The 17957-nt window shown below is 43.4% G+C and overlaps 1 protein-coding gene across 3 annotated transcripts in view; it reads left to right on the top strand.

The window, feature by feature from the left end:
- The window catches only part of FNIP2 (folliculin interacting protein 2), a 134721-nt gene that overhangs the window by 102848 nt on the left and 13916 nt on the right, over positions 1–17957 (top strand). For all 3 annotated transcript variants that reach the window (XM_021699017.2, XM_021699016.2, XM_044912860.1), the window contains 2 exons: positions 5039–6392; positions 7312–7468. In XM_021699017.2, coding sequence (XP_021554692.1) covers positions 5039–6392; positions 7312–7468 — 1511 coding nt within the window. The remainder of the gene's footprint in view (positions 1–5038; positions 6393–7311; positions 7469–17957) is intronic.

Here is a 17957-nt window from a genome sequence, read left to right as displayed (position 1 = left end):
GGATGGAGGGGATTTTCAAGGAAAGCATACTTGCAGAAATGTTAAAAGGACACTTTCAGAAGTACAGACTAGGGAGGCGCACTCTAATCTCAGAAAACAGCGTGTTATAATAACAATAATGAAAGCTGACACAGTGAGCAAGGCATTGTTTTTAGTGCTTTTTACGTGTATTAACTAATTAGATTCTCATTCCAGACCTATTACTATTGTCCTCATATTATAGATAATAAAGATGTCTTGCCCTTGTGTCCTATATGTAAGAAAGAGAAAACATGTCTCACAGATAGGGGGATAATGGGTACATGTTAGATGAATTGATTAAAGAATTTATGGATGTTAGGAACAGATTTAACACAACCAGTCAGTACTGAGCTCAGAAAAGAACTCAGAGCATGCCTCACTCTGGGTTATAGTTTCGGGAAGAAACGGAGCATTGTTCTTGTTATGGAACAACAGTCTTTAAAAAATGTAGTATCATTAAGTGGCAAAGGGAAGGGGGCTTGATATTAAGGAAACATGGTGTTTCATGCTGCCTGGTCGCCCATTTAAAAACAATGCTAATTAAGCAGTTTGCCCTTAATTAGATAAATGTATTTATAATTAGACATGCTTCTCATTTGAAATTTAACTAATTGAGAGCCATTAATTCCCGGTGTTAAGTATAACAAGGCCAAGTCCCTTCCCATGGGCTCACAGTCATGTAGTAGATCATGTATTATTTTTTTTAAAGATTTTATTTATTTATTTATTAAACAGAGCATGAGCACACTCACTCATGAATGGAGAGGGAGGGGCAGAGGGAGAGAGAGAATCCCAGGCAGACTCCCCACTGAGCTCCAAGCCCCACGAGCTGAAATCAAGAGTAGAACGCTTAACCACCTGAGCCACCCAGGCATCCCAGTAGGTCACGTATTATTGAAAGTCTCCAATCCTCCCCGCCCCCAGACAATCCAGCTGGGGTCTGGCTGTTGACAGAGCAGTGTGAGAGGGGCTGAGACCCTAGCACAGACTCATGTGATAGCTTCGTAAAGCCAAATGTAAATGACGGTTGAGTTTCCATTATTACAGAAAATCAAGCGGCTTCAGTAATTTGACGGGGGAGCCACTTCCAATTATTATTATTTTCATTAAATATTTACCAAGTCGCAGTAAATACGAATTCCTGGGAATATACGACGATGTGGATGTAATTTTAATCCAGGTTCCTAAGTAACAGAAAGGGCTTTATCTTGAATTATTTCAAAGGCTTACCTGAGCGCTTGCCAGGACTGGTACCAGTGCTGTGCCCACGTCTGCCTGGCTCCCTGGCACTCCCGGGAAGGGAGGAGAGAAGCTGGAAGCAGCTAGCCCTTGAGCCCTTCCACACGCTCCCTGGCTTACTCCTCACCTCTGCCTCACTCGACACATGGGCTCTCTAAACGGATCACTAGCCATTGGTGGGTTGTGGAAGCAATTTAGTGGGTCCAAAAAGCATTTAGAAGGGTCAGTATAGAGCGCCTGGGTGGCTCAGTCATTAAGCGTCTGCCTTCGGCTCAGGTCATGATCCCAGGGTCCTGAGATCGAGTCCCACATCGGGCTCCCTGCTCGGCGGGAAGCCTGCTTCTCCCTCTCCCACCCCCCCTGCTTGTGTTCCTGCTCTCGCTATCTCTGTCTCTGTCAAATAAATAAATAAAATCTTTAAAAAAAAAAAAAAGAGTCAGTATAGTAGAAACTATCAGTGACACATACACTGTTTCATAAAATGTTTTTTTCAGGGGGTGAGTGAGGCTGCAGTATAAATGCATTTCTCTCTCGGGATGGGTAGGCGTAGTTTGAAAGCCACTTTCTTTCACCACTGATTGAAGGAGTTCCATGTGGGTCTCTTTTATGACACTAATGACCTCAAGAATTTGTGGAAATGAAAAGCAGCTTTTCTCCTCATAAAACATTTGGGATCGTAGGTTTAAATTAATACAGTAAAAATGTCTGAAATATCTTCATTTTCTTTTCTCCTAAAGTTTAAATTGTATTTTTCAGAATGCAGGGGAATTAGACTACAAATCGATAAAAAAAAAAAAAAAAATGATAGGGAGAAAATTCCTACCTGCTCAGAAATTAAACAACCCATTTAAATAAAACCCAAAAGCCAAAGAAGATTTCACAAGAGAAATTAGAAGATAATTTGAACCAAATAATAATAAAGATACAATAAATTACCATGTGTGGGATTGGGGAAACACTGGGAACTTCATAGCATATACACATTTATTAGAAGGTCATCTAGGAGTAAGTGGCCCTTCAAAAATTTTGTCTCAGTTTCTCCCTCTGTCTCTCTTCTGCCTCCATATTCCCCACCTCTCCCACCCTCTCCGTTTACCACCCGCTCTTCACAGTGCTCCTAAATTCTCAGTTTCTCAGCTTTTTAGTTTCTATCTTTTCACCGTCCCCTCGATACTTTTTCTCATCCCCCTCTCCATCCCCCTCTGTAGGTGTCCCCCTCACTGCTTTGCTTACCTCGTCCACCTCTTTTTGCTTCTCTCAGGTTCTCTGCTGTTAGTACCTCTCCACCGCCCACCTCATCTCTTTCTTCTTCTAACGCTTTTCTCTATCTTGCCCTCCTCCTTCTGGACTCCTCTCTCTCTTCTCTGGGCTGGCTATGTCTCTTCTTCCCTGTCTCTTCCTCCGCCTGCTCTTCACTCCTTCTCGCTCCTTCTCACTCCTTCCTGCTGGTGCCCTTTTGTCTACTTCCCTTCAGGAATCTCCTCTCCCCACACCTAGCACCCTTCCTACTTCCCTGCACACTCTGCCTTCAGCCTCTCTCTTTCACCTGCAGATACTCTTTTTACCCCTTTTTTCCCCTCCATCTTCCTCTCATCTTCTCTCTTTTTAAAAGTTATTTCTTAAAGATTTTATTTATTTGTGAAAGAGAGAGAGAATGCACAGGGCAGGCAGAGGGAGAAGCAGGCTCCCCACAGAGCAAGGAGCCCAATGCAGGGACTTGATCCCAGATCCCAGGACTCGAGGATCATGACCTGAGCCGAAGGCAGATGCTTAACCAACTGAGCCATCCAGGCATCCCTTAAATTTATATTTTAAATTGCGGTTTTAAAAAAAGCCCAGATGATAACATTTGCCATCTTAACCATTTCTAAGTTCAGTAGTGTTGTCTGTTCTCGCTGTTGTGCAACTTCTTCATTTTGTAAAATTATACTCATGAAAACCAAGGAATTTACTTTAAAATTAGTAGCTTTGTCAGCCCAGGGACTCAAATAATTGTCTTCCAGTTCAGGATCCTGTAAATCTTTAGTATTATAGGTCTATTATTTTAATGATGCATTATTTTATGAAGGTTGACCCTAAAATAAAGGCACGGTTTCCACACACATTGCTGTCATTACTTTATATAGTTTAAATTATTATAAATTATATTTTAAATAGCATTCCTTGTTTTCTTTTTTCCATTTATGAGTATTAAAATGTACAAAGCAGATGTTAATTGCATTGCTGAAAAATAATATTGTCATTCTGAGTGGCCTTTCTTTCCTCTGTGGTTTTTTTGTACCAGGTTTCAGATACGTAGTGGTGATCTTCTTTATTAGCATTGAGACTGATTGAACAAGCATGCCCCATGGAGTCCCAAGATGACTATGACACCTTGCAGCAATAAGCAGTCAGGAAAGTTTTCTCAAACAGAAGTACTCGTCCTAGCATCAGATGATAGTCCTGAGCTATTCTTTTGGATTCTTGACTTGTTGGTTGTAAAAGCCTCAAAGATAAAGCTCTGTTAGTCTGTAGTCTTTTTTTATAGCGAGGATCCTTTAAAGTCAGCTGTGTTGTGCCCTTTGTATATCATCAGGAGCAGTAGCCTTACACTAGGGAGTACTTCCTGATGGTTCCCATCACGTTTTCCTGTCTTAATCTATCGATTTAATTAGTTTTGTCTAGTATATGCCCTTATAAAAATGCATTCCCTCCTCTCCAGATGCATTCCTCAGATGAGTTCTAACTTCCCGAGTTCTTGTTTATAACTGTACCCGTGTACCTCCTCTCCTTTATTTGGTATCTTTTCAAGTTTTGATTTATTCCAGCCTTCTGATTATTCCCATAATGGTTTCTAACTCAGGGTTGGTTATACAGAGACACAAACACGTAGCATTGTGCCTACACAGTCAGTAAATGGTGGCTTTTTGTTATAATTGTCAGTGTTATTATCAAAGTATCAAATGTACAGCTTAACCAAATGTAATAAGCAGATTATAAAATGCAATAATTTCAATAGGCACTTAAATACTTTCCGTGAAAAGCTTACGCTGCTGGGCTCATTGACACATTTGCCCTTACTTGGCCTTCTTCCACCTTTAAACTAAATTTTTGTGGTTCATTAGGTAGTTTTTAATCAGCCTGTCAGGATATAACTTATGGGACATACTTTCATCCAGTAGAATTTTCATGTGAAGTAATAGGAAATAGATTCATTTTTCATGACTAAGTGATTTCTTCTTGTTAATCAGATTGATTCTAGTTGGTGTGTGTGTGTGTGTGTGTGTGTGTGTATTGAGGGAATTCTGAGCAGGCCATGTCATTAAGTATTTTGAATTGATTCACTGCACTTTTGTTCAGAGATCCCTGAACTTGGATTTTGCCCCAAGGCCTATTGTCCTGGGATTCTTCTAGGGGGGGAAAAAAGTCTCATCATTCTAATTTCTAAGATACAGTATTTGATTTGGCCCCATATTGAGGCTGCTGGCTTTAGTGGGAGCTGGCCAGCCCAGTGAGCAGCCTGGGAAGACCTGACAAGCACAGGGAGGGCTGTGTACACCAGGTGCACCTGTGCCCCGAGAGTGGTGGGCCTCAGCCTTCCCAGGCACACTTCCCATTAGAGAGGCAAAACTAAAACATGGGCATTACTAGGAATTACCTTTTTGCCTCAGTTAGGTGTGTGAAGAAGCAGCTCTAATTTGAGAGTGTAAGTCGTCTGTCCTTCTCTCATAAAAGCTGACATATCCATGACATGTCTTGCCCCAGACGACTTTGTCTTTGTGTCTCTTTTGCTCTCTAGGTGATCTTTACGGAGCCATTGGCTCTCCAGTGAGGCTGACTCGCACCGTCGTGGTGGGGAAGCAGAAGGATTTGGTCCAACGCATACTTTACGTCCTGACCTACTTTCTCCGTTGCTCTGAGCTGCAAGAGAACCAGCTGACCTGGAGTGGGAGTCACGGTGAAGGTGACCAAGTGTTAAATGGGAGCAACATCACCACAGCCTTGGAGAGGGGAGAGGTAGAGGAGTCTGAGTATGTGGTGGTCACGGTGAGAAGTGAGCCTGCTCTCCTTCCCCCTATCCTGCCACCTACTATGGCCGAGGGAAGGAGCCCCAGGCCTGAGGGGCTGGGTGTGTCCCCAGAGGGCACTGACATTAGAGACCTGTGTTCCAAACCTGACAAAGAAGGACACAAAAGGCCAGAGCAGAGTTCTCAGGCCTGCAGCATGGGATTCCAAGAGCCAGCCTTGGACAACTCTTGGAAACCTCAGGGCACATTTTGTGGGGAGGAAGAAAGTGAAAACGAGGCACCACGAGATGGCTCTTCAAGACTCTCCAGCTGTGAGGGGCTGGGGGCTGGAGTGAAGATCAGCCAGCAGACGGTCAGTGAGGACTTGAAAGGGGAGATGCCTACAAAACTCGCAGACCGGTCAGCAGCCTGGCCTTGCCCTGACAGACATTTCTGGGAGAAACCCCCCTTAGAGAAGGTCACTTTCCAAATTGGAAGTTCTGTATCTCCAGAGTCTGACTTTGAAAGCCGCACAAAAAAAATGGAGAAGCGGCTAACGGCCTGTAGACAATATCCAGAGTTAGCCTGCCATCCCTCGGCTGAGTCCGGGACGGCCGCTGACATGCCTCAGGACCCGCAGGTTTCTAGGTGCTCCTTCACACCCGGTTTCCAGAAGAATGTCCACTGTCCTCAGAGTCCATCTTGTGAGAGGGATGAAGGTGCATTTGAGAGGGATTTTGCTGAGGACAGAGGCATGAAAACCGAGGTGGTAGCAGATGCTGCTGGGCAGCCCGACCTGTCTGCTGACTCACTGGCACCTGACAACAGTGAGGCAGGACCTGGAATGAGGATGCCGGAGCAAACAAGACGTTTGCCTTTGAAGGATGCAGAAGGCCCTTTGCTACAGCCTTTTCCAAGCAGGTGTGCACAGCAGGACTCTGGCTTCTCGGGCACTGCAGATGTCCCCTGTGGGGATGCCAACAGGAAGGCCAACTTCAGGATGGAAGGAGACATTCCCAGAAACGAAAGCTCAGATAGCGCTCTTGGAGACAGTGACGAGGAAGCGTGTGCTTCAGCCTCGCTCAATCTGGAGCACAGCGGTGACCGGACTGAAGGGTCCTTGGAGGTGGAGCTGCCTCTGCCAAGGTAACACTGGCAGGTTGGGAAGCCGAGGGAACCGGGTTTGAATACTGTTTTCCCGCCGTCACCCGCGTGGGCACATGAGGTACTGGCAGCCGTTCCACACACAGTTCCTTTTCTTCCTCTGAGTATGAGCAGTGTTACCAACCCGATGCACACAGCTTCAAGCCGCGCTTTCTCCCGGGCTGATCAGTGGCCCTAGTGCATCTGAGCTCTCTGAGTGAGGAGGCAATTTGTTGTCTTTGCAACTCTTGTGACATTTTGGGAAGCTAAAGGATACCGTGGAGGCGGTGGTGGTGGGGAGCAGGGATTTTAATTTTCTGTCCTTGGAGTGGAAGTTAGATGGCTGGCAGCAGATGCCTTGCATGGGAGGTGGTGGATTACCCTCACCATGTGGCTTCTGTCCTGCAGGTCAGAGCAGCAGGAAGTGGTTGGGAAACAACACCTCTTCCTTAACACTCTATCAGGTGGATTATTTGGTCTGTGATGACTGAAAGCGGTAATTAGAGGTTTCTTCTGTTCTTCTGCACTGTCGTGGGCACCACCCTGTGCAGATGTGTCGAGTTCCTAAAGCCGGGTTTTTGGCAAGATTCCTCCCCCCCCCCCCCAGTAGACTTTCTCTTTCTTCACTCTCTTGACGCAGACCACCTGGTAGACATTTGATATGAGGTTCAAGAACAAACTCATAACTGGCCATCAGAATACTGCTTTTTCTACCCTTCCATCCAAAAAAAAAAAGGTCTTTTTTTCTCTTCCAACCCCCTTCCTTTTCCCACTTCGATGATCCACTTCCTGGAGGACTGGTGAAATGGACCACCCTGAAGCGATTTTTCTTACCTGTGTTCCTAGGGTTTTTGTTCCAGTTGTAATGCAAGAAGGGAGTACATCTTTAATTGTGTATTCTAATGGACTGATATTGTTTTAGGTCTCAGAGCATCAGCAACCCAAATGTAAGAAACTTTGGCCGCTCACTTCTGGCAGGTTATTGCCCCACGTACATGCCTGATCTGGTGCTTCATGGGACCAGCAGCGACGAGAAGCTGAAGCAGTGTCTGGTGGCCGATCTGGTCCACACAGTCCATGTAAGTGATCCCAGCTTGGAGCCCCTGGCTGCTGACAAGATGTCAGCCAGGGTCTTGACCAGCAGCAGGTGTTTAGACCGAAGAGTGTGTAATTCCGGGATTGTTTCTAGCGATGCGGGCAAGGGCTGGTGAAGTACCCGGGGGGGGGGGGGAGGCTAGCGACAGCTGGAACCTATGAACACACCTGGGCCTGAAGGATAAGGGGGGGTGCAGTGGCACTGGTGCCGTGGAGAGCTGGGGCTGGAGGAGGGGCCGGGCCACCTGGCGACCCGAGCACGGAGGAGCTCTTCTGTCCTTCCCATTGGCTGAGCCCAGCTGGAAGCCAGAGAGCAAGGTCAAAACTGATGCAGATACAGTCCCGCGGTCCACAGAGGTCAGCCTCCTGGGGCCGGCACAGGACAGAGAAGGGCAGAGAGTGGATCTGGAGGGCACATAGGCTGGGCAAGATAGAACAAACAGCACAGATGGTGACAATTATATGCCGTCACGGGGAGGACCAAAGAGATGTCCCATGTGGTTTGCTTTTTATCCGATCCTTACAAGTTCCTAAGAGTAATTTATTTTAACTGATTTGTCATTAAGTTCGCTTTGATGGCTGCACGAGGATGACTGTATAAAGATTAACAAGTCTTACTGGAAAATTGCCTCGTGGCTGCCGTTAAGTGCTTTTCCGCTATCTGCAGCGTGACAGGAACTGAGCAGTTAAGGAAACTGTGTCAGTCTGATGGGCCTGTTTTTAATTGAGCTGCTATTGGGCAGATGTGCAAAAATAGATGTTGTGCATTGGAAACATATTGTGACTTGTGCAACAGGGAAAGTCCTCACTGCATTAAGAAAATTGGAATTTGGCTTTGTTACCTACCTCCTTACCCAACAAGTATTTTGCGAGAGGTGGAGCAGAAGGCACTGTATGTTATCTTTGGCCCTCAGTATCTCCTCTGTGAAGACTAAACATGCATCAGACACAGGCTAAACAGGCTGAAGGTATTTGTGTGAAATGGGAAGAAGAGCTCAGTAGTGAAGCAGATGTCCTCAAAAACCCCCTGAATGGGGAGGGAGAAGAGATGGGGAAGGGGTGCTTGGAAGCTGGGAAGGCCAGTCCAGTGTATACATTTATACCCAAACATTCCTAACCCCACCCTGCTTTGTGGTCGGACACCACTCTTCACCAGGATATTCCAGGAATGAAGCTATGAAGTTGCTTTCTTCTCTTGTAAAGAATGTCATAACATTTTATTTTCATAGTCGTAATGAACACTGTATCCTTGTTTATCATATCAGAGGTCCCTACGGCAGTGACATTAGAGTAAGAACAGTGTCCTCATTGTGTGATACTATGTAGGTTGTCGTAAACCGTGGAAGTCTCAGTGATGTTAGAGACTCGCATACATTTTGTAGCCATCGGTGGCATTAAGGCAGGGAAGTAGAGGCCTTCTTTTCCTTTTCTATCAGCAGTCTGTGTGTTTATATCCATATATGCAAAACCTGTGGGGTTTTTCTTTTTGTTCTGCTGTCCGTTTGATTTGTAAGAATATTGGCGTTATGGGGCGCCTGGGTGGCTCAGTCAGTTAAGCGTCCGACTCTTGGTTTCAGCTCAGGTCATGATCTCAGGGTCATGGGATTTGAGCCCTGCCCTGCTTTGGGCTCCACACTCAGCGGGGAGTCTGCTTCCTTCTCGTCCCTCTCCCTCTGCCCCTCTACCCCACCCCTGCTTGTACTCTCTCTTTCTTTCTCTCGCTCTCAAATAAATAAAATCTTCTTGAAAAGAAAAAAAAGAACATTGGTGTTCTTGCTTGTTGGACCCTATGAAGCCCTGTGTTCAGCTTCTGACAGAGGTGCCAGGAGATCGAGTGTGAGCTGGGGCAGGTTGTATTCAGTACCATTGATCTTACCAGCTTGGGGGTTGGGGGGGTTGTTGCCCAAATGCCCTAGACTTGCTCACTTACCTCTATGGAAATATCATTAATTGATTTATAACCCTCCTTGAACTTTTTTGTAAAATCATTTATGACTTTTTTTTATATTTTCCATAGGCTGACAGTTTCCAATTTTTTGTATATTAGGTTTTAATGGTGACCATTGAGCTCTATAATTGTTATATTTGAAAAAAACAAATCCATGTTTCCTCTATTAGTACTCTTAAAGATTTTTCATATATCATTTTCCCTTCCTTTCAGAAGCAGTGTTTTCACACTGTAGGCTTTTCTCATTTCTTTAGACTATGCAATCACCCTGAGATTGAAATTTATTAAGCGTAATAACCTATATTGTGTCAAATTGTGGGCACATCCAAAGTGCAGCCATGCATGGGTGTTAATAGGAAATTGCAAAGGGTTCATAAAAATATCTTTGGAAATTTAATACATTCAGAATGTATCCAATTAGCATTAGTAGATTTCTAATTTCACTTGGCACATTTATCATAATGAATTTTGCTTTTAAAGTAGTGTTCCATTTAAACTGCCTCTCAGATTGGGACTCTGGTCTGTGACAGTGTTTAAATAAAAATAACCTTACCTTCAACTGCCATTTACACATATTTGTTGAAAAATAAATTAGGGTGTTTTTTTTTTTAGACATTCTATTGAATTTACTGCTCTGTAAAGTCTAGTAATTATTTAAATTCTTGAGTATGTTGCCATAAAAGGAAGCAAAGATCCAAGAACAAAAATACATGACCACAGTTAGAGCTGAAATAATAACTTGTTGAGGAAGAATAGATTGGGATAAATTGCTTTACTTAATTTGCTTTCAAAAACCTATTTTTTGGACGTTAATAATTTTTAGTGTTCATTGCAAGACTTCATTGGGCTTTGATACTCATAATCATTTTTAGCGAAGGATTTTTATTAACTGTTTAAAAGCAATTGATTTAAGTTATTGATCTATTTTCTAGACCTGTGCACGTGAGCGGATTTTAAAATCTGTCTTACGTAAATGTGCGCTTTTATAACCATGGTGGACAAGTTCATGGAATTTCTTCTCTCATTGAGGGATTGCATTCTAGAGCTTCCAATACTAAGTATTTATTTATTTATTTATTTATTTATTTATTTATTTATTTATTTTGAGATTTTATTTATTTATTTGACAGAGAACGAAACAGCAAGAGAGGGAACACAAGCAGGGGGAGTGGGAGAGGGAGAAGCAGGCTTCCCGCCGAGCAGGGAGCCCAATGCGGGGCTCGATGCGGGGCTCGATCCCAGGACCCTGGGATCATGACCTGAGCCAAAGGCAGACGCTTAATGACTGAGCCACCCAAGCACCCCTAAGAATTTATTTTTATGCAGTTTCCTTATTCTGGTCTCATTAAAGGAAAGATATATTAACTTTATTTCCATTTTTATTATTGGCTTTTCCATAACAAGATTGTGATGGTCTTTAAATATTTAAACACATGTTCTTGTTTAATCCATATACTACCTCTTTCCTGTCTTTTCAACTGTTTCTCTGTCTCTTGGCGTGTAGATTATACAGCTGCCTTTTATTAGGCTAAAGTAATATTTAGTTCCACTTTTTTCTCCCTGCCATATCTAACTATGCATTCTTTCTCTGTTTTCCTTTTGACTTTAAATGTTCAAGTGGGAGAGAGAGTGTGAGAGAGCCAGCTTCAGGCTGTACCTATGACCCTCAAGTAGCTTTTTCTCTCTTTTTTTCCTCCTGTGTGCTTGTCTGCCCGTGAATACTGCTGCCCAGGGCGATGTTAGGGGTATTAAATTATGGGGTAGTGGGGAAGGAGCACTGATTTAGCATTGATGGCTTGGGTTCAAGTCTTAGTGTTCCCACTCATTTGCTGATAGTCAGGTAAATCAATTGATATCACCAAGCCTCAAAAAAATGTATTTAGAGGAACAGATGAAATATAATCCACTGGTTAAGAGTTTGGCTTCTAGGGCGCCTGGGTGGCTCATTTGGTTAAGCGACTGCCTTCGGCTCAGGTCATGATCCTGGAGTCCCAGGATCGAGTCCCGCATCGGGCTCCTTGCTCAGCAGGGAGTCTGCTTCTCCCTCTGACCCTCCCCTCTCTCATGCTCTCTCTCTCTATCTCATTCACTCTCAAATAAATAAATAAAATCTTAAAAAAAAAAAAAAAAAGAGTTTGGCTTCTAAAGACAGACAAACCTGAATTTGAATCATGGCTCACCCCTTAGTGGCTTTGTGGACTCGGGCAGGTTTCTTAACTCTTCCAAGCATCAGTTTCAGCTTCTGTAAAATGAACAGTACTTACAGGTCTGGTTTGAAGACTCTGAGATAATGCATAGCAAGTGTTTAGCACAGTGCCTGGCACATTCCTAATGCCCAATAAATGTTAGCTGTTAATATATGTGAAAGTGCTTTGTAATTCCTGTTGGAGATAGTGGAACAGAACCCATATACACATTCATTCTGGGCTAAAAGTGTCTACTTCTCCTTGCCTGTGAAATCACAAAGAGCAGGCCAAGGGGCTGACTGCAGGGTAGGGTCATCAAGACCAAAATCAACATCACATTGTAATGCTTCTTTGAAAAACTGTGGTCCAGGGCTTCAGGCATTTTACAGAATACTCTATAAAACAAAGTTTAACAGTTGGATATTGCAGCCTCTTTCATTTAATTTTAAGAGTAGCAACAGATTGACTCCAGAAATACCGTGCAGAAATCAGTTGCACAGATAAGGAGCTTTGCTAAAAGCTTGGCTCTGATATACGCTCATGAATACCTAATTATGCCATGCAGTGTAATCAACCAGGGAGACTACAAAAGAACAGCAAGTCACATCAAATGATAAATCATTACTTAAGTAATGCAGACAGCATGAAGGTGCCTCAAGTCAACAACAACCTTAAAATCAATAGTATTGCAAAGGAAGCATCCATGTAGGATAGGACAGATCAGCTATCTGAGCACACCTCTTGTCGCTTTCATTTTCGTATGCTGGATAATGAGAATGACAGTGCCTTGGGCCTACAGCACTGTCTTACTGTTTCATAAAATCTGTGTATATGTGTACACATGTATAAGCATGTACATGGGGTTATGATGTTAAAATGGATTTCTTATTGTGGATTTTGATTTTTTTTTTAAGTATTTGAAAAGAAATACTGATCTCTGGGTATTGCCAACTCTAATCTGAAATCTTACTGATTCTCCTCCTCACAGTGACTACAATATAGTCTTATTTAACCTTCCCAACTAGAATTCTTGCGTCCAGTTTTTCCCCTTCTAGTCATCTCGTACAGTGCCACAGAGGGCTCTTGCTAACCCCTGAATATGATCATTTACTCTTTTGCTCTAATAGTTTCCTATTCTTTTAAGAGAGTAAAATATAAACTCCTTGGCTGGAATTGCCCCCAGGTAGAACTTTATACCCACAGGCTCCTTAGCACATTGCAGCACACCTTTGTTCTGTTTCAGACATTTTTCTACCACTAGGGCTGTAGGCCTCTGGAGCAGAGAAGGGAGACTTTCTTTCTTTCATATTCCCAGCACCTTGCTCTGTGCACCTAGAAAGTGCTCAGTGACGTTAGCTGACTGTTCCCTACGGAACTGGATTTAGGAATGTGTGTTTATGGCTAAAACTGTGATGATTGGTCTGTCTGTTTCTTCTAAAGAGAAATGGCAGATAGTTTTTTTTAAATAAAAGGGAAGAGTAATGTGTTTAGACATGATGCCTTTGGCTCTGTGTTCATTTTCTTTACCTAAAGGAGAGTAAAAAGCTTATTATAGGTCTCTCAGGCTTCAGTGCCCTTGCATTTTATAAATATTAGACACATGGCTAATTTTGATGTTTTCTTAAATTTGTTCACTATGTACAAACTATTTGGACATCTATGCCGTGCTTTGTAAAAAAGCTTATCAACCTACTTGCATTTTATTTTGGAGTCCTGTACATCATCACATGGCTTTAGTTGAATGACTCTTCTTGACCTTGAGCTCCTTTCCTGGACTTTAAATTGTTTCTTTTCTCAGCAAGTGACAGGCCTGATAATTAAGCTGTGCCCAAGGTTGTGCACTGTATCTCCAAGGCTGTAGGCTGAACTTGGGTGTCAGCCTAGTGAGCCTGGTGATGACCGCCGCAGGCACAAACCCACAGAAAGTCAGATGTCCTTTGTAGCCCCTCCCAGACCACCTCACTAGACCCTCTCCTCCTTCCCTCTGCCACCAGGTCCCTATGTCTTCATAATGTCTTTGGGCTTCCCAGAGCCCTGGCCTTGGTATACCTACCAAGATCCCTCAGCATTGTCCGTGGTCCACAATGATTAATTTTTTTCTCTTCTCCACCTCATCACAACGCTTAAGCATTTAGCGACTGCCACTGAACCTGTTTCCAACAGAAAATAAATTCTGGTAAAGAAATGCTTACATAGGGCGCCTGGGTGGCTCAGTTGGTTAAGCGACTGCCTTCGGCTCAGGTCATGATCCTGGAGTCCCGGGATCAAGTCCCGCATCAGGCTCCCTGCTCCGCGGGGAGCCTGCTTCTCCCTCTGACCCTCCCCCCTCTCATGTGCTCTCTGTCTCTCTCATTCTCTCTGTCTCAGATAAATAAATAAAATCTTTAAAAAAAAAAAAGAAATGCTTACATTGTTATGATAAGATCATATAATTATTACTTCTTGTGGTATTTTCATATGTTTAACAGTCTGCTTGATATAAACTAGAAATCTCTGATGGTGGCATGTCAGGTGGTCCGGCTGACTTGTTTGGCCAAAAATGAGGCAGGGAGTCTGCACATGGCTTTCGGGGAAGAGAAGGAGAGTCATGCCTTGGAAATTTACTTCCTATCAGAAAATACCGTGTGCTAGGTGCTGTGTTTACAGTCATGGTCAAGGTGAGGGGGGAGGATTCCAGCACCATGTTGTGCTGCTGCAAATGGCGTGCCTCCTCTCTAAAACTATAGACATGATGGGTAGAATAGTGCCATCCCCATCCAGCCCAGTTGTTCTAATATCTGTGCATGAAGAAAAGTGGAAATCCTTTTGTGCCAGCAACAAATCAAAATCAAAGCCAGAACAGTAAGTTTGGGCTAATATAACCATGGCCTTCTGGGATTTCAGTCTGGACACAGATCCTAGGAATTGGGTGCTGAGTTTCTAAGGTCTACTCAGGATGAAAGATGTAGTCTCATATGCATATAAGGCTTTGGACCTGGAACTGAGCCCCTTACATGAAGCCTGGAGCTTCAAAGAGCTATTCTTCCATGAAAGGGGATTAGAAAACTCCAGCCATAAGCAGTGAGGTAACGAAGAAACAAGTTGGAAACTTGGTTGGGAGAAAATAAAGTCACCCGTGAGAAATCAAAGCCCCGGGCCCATTCTGTGAGTGGGTTGGAGGTCCAGATTTATTCTACCCAAGTGACTTGGGAATCCCTGAACAAGAAATACATGTAAAATTCAGAAGCATTGAAACCTCTAGGACTCTGGCAGAAGGAAGCACATTGGACACTTTCTTTTAACCACCAGCTTATAAGACACACATTGCTGCTTTTCCTCTTCTCCATTTTAAGCCTTTAGTGACTGCCACTGAACCTGTTTCTAAGAGACACACAGAGCCCATAAAACAAACAACCCCAACAAGATGGGCTCATGTTCAGAGATTACAAACCATGTATGAGGAAATCAAGATGAGAGAGAGTAAGCAGATCCAAGCTGGACAATTAGCACTCCCAGAACAATTTGAAATAACTATTAAGTTACTGTGTTTAAAATGGTTATGGTCATAAAAAAGAAGGAATTGGACCTTTAATAAAGAGATGGGATGATGTGATAAGTGATTATTTAGATTTGTAAAAGGACTGTAAAAAGAACTTCTAAAAGTGAAAAAAGGGCCATTAGGATTGAATCCCAAGGGGTAGGTTGAAGAGCAGAGCAGATTAAATACTGCTGGAGAGAATTAGAATTTGTGACATGGAGGCTAGAACGAGAAAATTTTATAGCGTATTCAGAAGGTGAGGACAGACAAGGCAAGGGAAAACAGTATTTGAAGAAGGAATGACTGCGAGTTTTCAGATGAAATAAGCACACTGACTCCCGAGTAAGTGTAAATACAAACAAATCCAGTCTTAAGCTATAGAGAACATCAAAGACAAAGAAAACTTGTAAGCAGCCCAAGAGAAGATATGGCACCTGTCCTCAAGGACTTTGAAATCTATAACAGGAAGTACACAGAAGTCAATAAGCAGTAAAAACAGTGCGGTAGAGTCTCCTGCAGTGAGAGGCACAGGACAGGTGTGGAAGGACTTCCTGGAAGTGGTGTCCGTACCAGGGGATCGGTAGGGGATGAGTATGCGGGGCCAGGGGAGGGTTCAGGGGACCGTGTGACTCTCTCAGGAAACCGGAGACTCTTCTGGCTGATTGTGTTGATGAGCATCTTTTTAACCTGCAGACAGAGCTGGCTTCACCACCACAGGAGGTTCTTTTTTTTTTTTTTTTTTTTAAGATTTTACTTATTTATTTGACACAGAGAGAGAGCACAAGCAGGGGGAGCGGGAGAGGGAGAAGCAGGCTTCCCACTGAGCGGGGAGCCCGATGTGGGGCTCAATCCCAGGACCCTGGGATCAGGACCTGAGCCGAAGGCAGACGCTTAACGACTGAGCCACCCAGGCACCCCACCGCAGGAGGTTCTGTCTGTCCTGTTTCTTGGTAAAAGTGCTGTCAGGAAAGTCTAGATGCTGAGCATTTAGTAAAAGACAGTACTATACTGCACGATTTTATAGACTGGAAGAAGTGTTTAAGAATGGTGAGTGATAACCAGGCTCCTTTTCTCTGAATGAATGTGACACTGAAGGGTTTTTTGTTTGGAAACCAAACAAAACCAGTCAGCAGTCCACTCGTGGCTGCCGTTCTCATGTGTGGCTCGCATCCATCCAGAGGTGGGGTGGGTCAGCCCAGGACTGTTACATTGCTTCAGTCATCAGCTCCAGGGCAGTGGAGGATATGGTGAAGCAGGTGGGCCTTCACTTCTAATGAGGTAGAAGAATAAAAAGGAGGATCTGAGGACATTTAACCAAGAGCAGGTGCTGAGAAGGTGAACCTCACCGCATTACTTATCCCGTTGACTTCATAGGACTAATGAAAGGCCTCACTTGAAGCTACGTAAAGGCCAGTATTACTAAGTCATGATGCTGTAACGGAATGGTTCGAGAATCTTTTTAAAAGGCATTCTGTCATGTGGCATCCTCTTATTCAAGTTCAGTTTAATAAAGTTACAATATGTACCAGAATTATATCGAATAACAAATTGACACTCAAACGATGCCAAGGAATCTTAATGTTTTATTCAGAATATTTCAGAGATGAATAAAAGATACAGGGAGGTGCTTCCAATTGCCTGAATCATAAATCACCTGATCCCTGCATGTTTGAAAGAGGCTGCTCAGTGTCTCGTCCCTAGTAATCAAGCCTGCCCCATTATAACTGCATATTTTGGAACTGGTTATGAGTACAGAAGTCTATCCACACTCCCACTGTCTGTAATACACATGTGAGGTGGACATCTTTGAGGTTTGATAAAGGGTCAGCTCAGCGTATGTATTGGGCAATGCCAACAGTGTAAAGATGGGGAAGTTTCTTAACAAAGTCTTAATAGAGACAACTACATTTCTCCTATTTTGACATTAAGTTGAGACTGTCATTCACACTTACTGCAATCTTATCTTCCAAGGGATTTCCACCCTGACAAGGTCCTAGGATTTCAAAGTAGAGGGCTTGGCAGACTCACTGAGCTAAAAGTTGGAAATGCATGAGTTACTAGCTTATATTTCTGACATACCAAGATACTTAATAAGCTCTTACATTTTTGTCCTTAGTGTTTCTGTCTGTAGAGCAGTGCTGTGTTCCTGGCCGCCCCACAGGAAAAATGGCATGATGAATTAATAAATAGTTATAGGAAGCATATATGTGAGAATGGTATTTTCCTGCCCTTAAGTTAAAAATAGGTGATTACGTGAAATGTTAGTCATTTAAATGTGGTACATGGAAAAGAAATAAATTAATAATTGTGCAGATGACTTAATAGGAACTGGACTGAATCCAAAAATAAAGAAATCTGCATAGAGAATTGTTCAACAGAGCCAGCATGTGTTAGATACTTAGCACATGCCTAGCGTTTTGTTATGCTCATTTCAGAGGCTACAGAAGAAAAAGAAAATGTGATTTATTTTCCTTGAGTTACTTATGTAATCACTGAGTAGACAAACAGATGTGAAATCAAGAACGAGTTAAGACAGTGTGATTAAATGTCAAAATGTAGATTGTAGGGGCGCCTGGGTGGCTCAGTCGGTTGGGCTTTTGCCCATGATCCCAGGGTCCTGGGATCGAGCCCCAACGTTGGGCTCCCTGCTCAGCAGGGAGTCTGCTTCTCCCTCTCTCTACTCATGCTCTCTTTGTCTCTCTTAAATAAATAAAAAAATTTTAGAAACTGTAGATTGTAAAAACCCTCAGAAGTCAAAAGAAGAGCAGTGAATGTGGGAAAAATGTCTTATTGTGGAGTGAGGTGGGGACGTGGGGGGTGGG

Source organism: Neomonachus schauinslandi, chromosome 2 (genome assembly GCF_002201575.2).
Source record: "Neomonachus schauinslandi chromosome 2, ASM220157v2, whole genome shotgun sequence".
Taxonomy (NCBI): Eukaryota; Metazoa; Chordata; class Mammalia; order Carnivora; family Phocidae; genus Neomonachus; species Neomonachus schauinslandi.
This window is presented reverse-complemented; position numbering and strand designations above follow the sequence as displayed.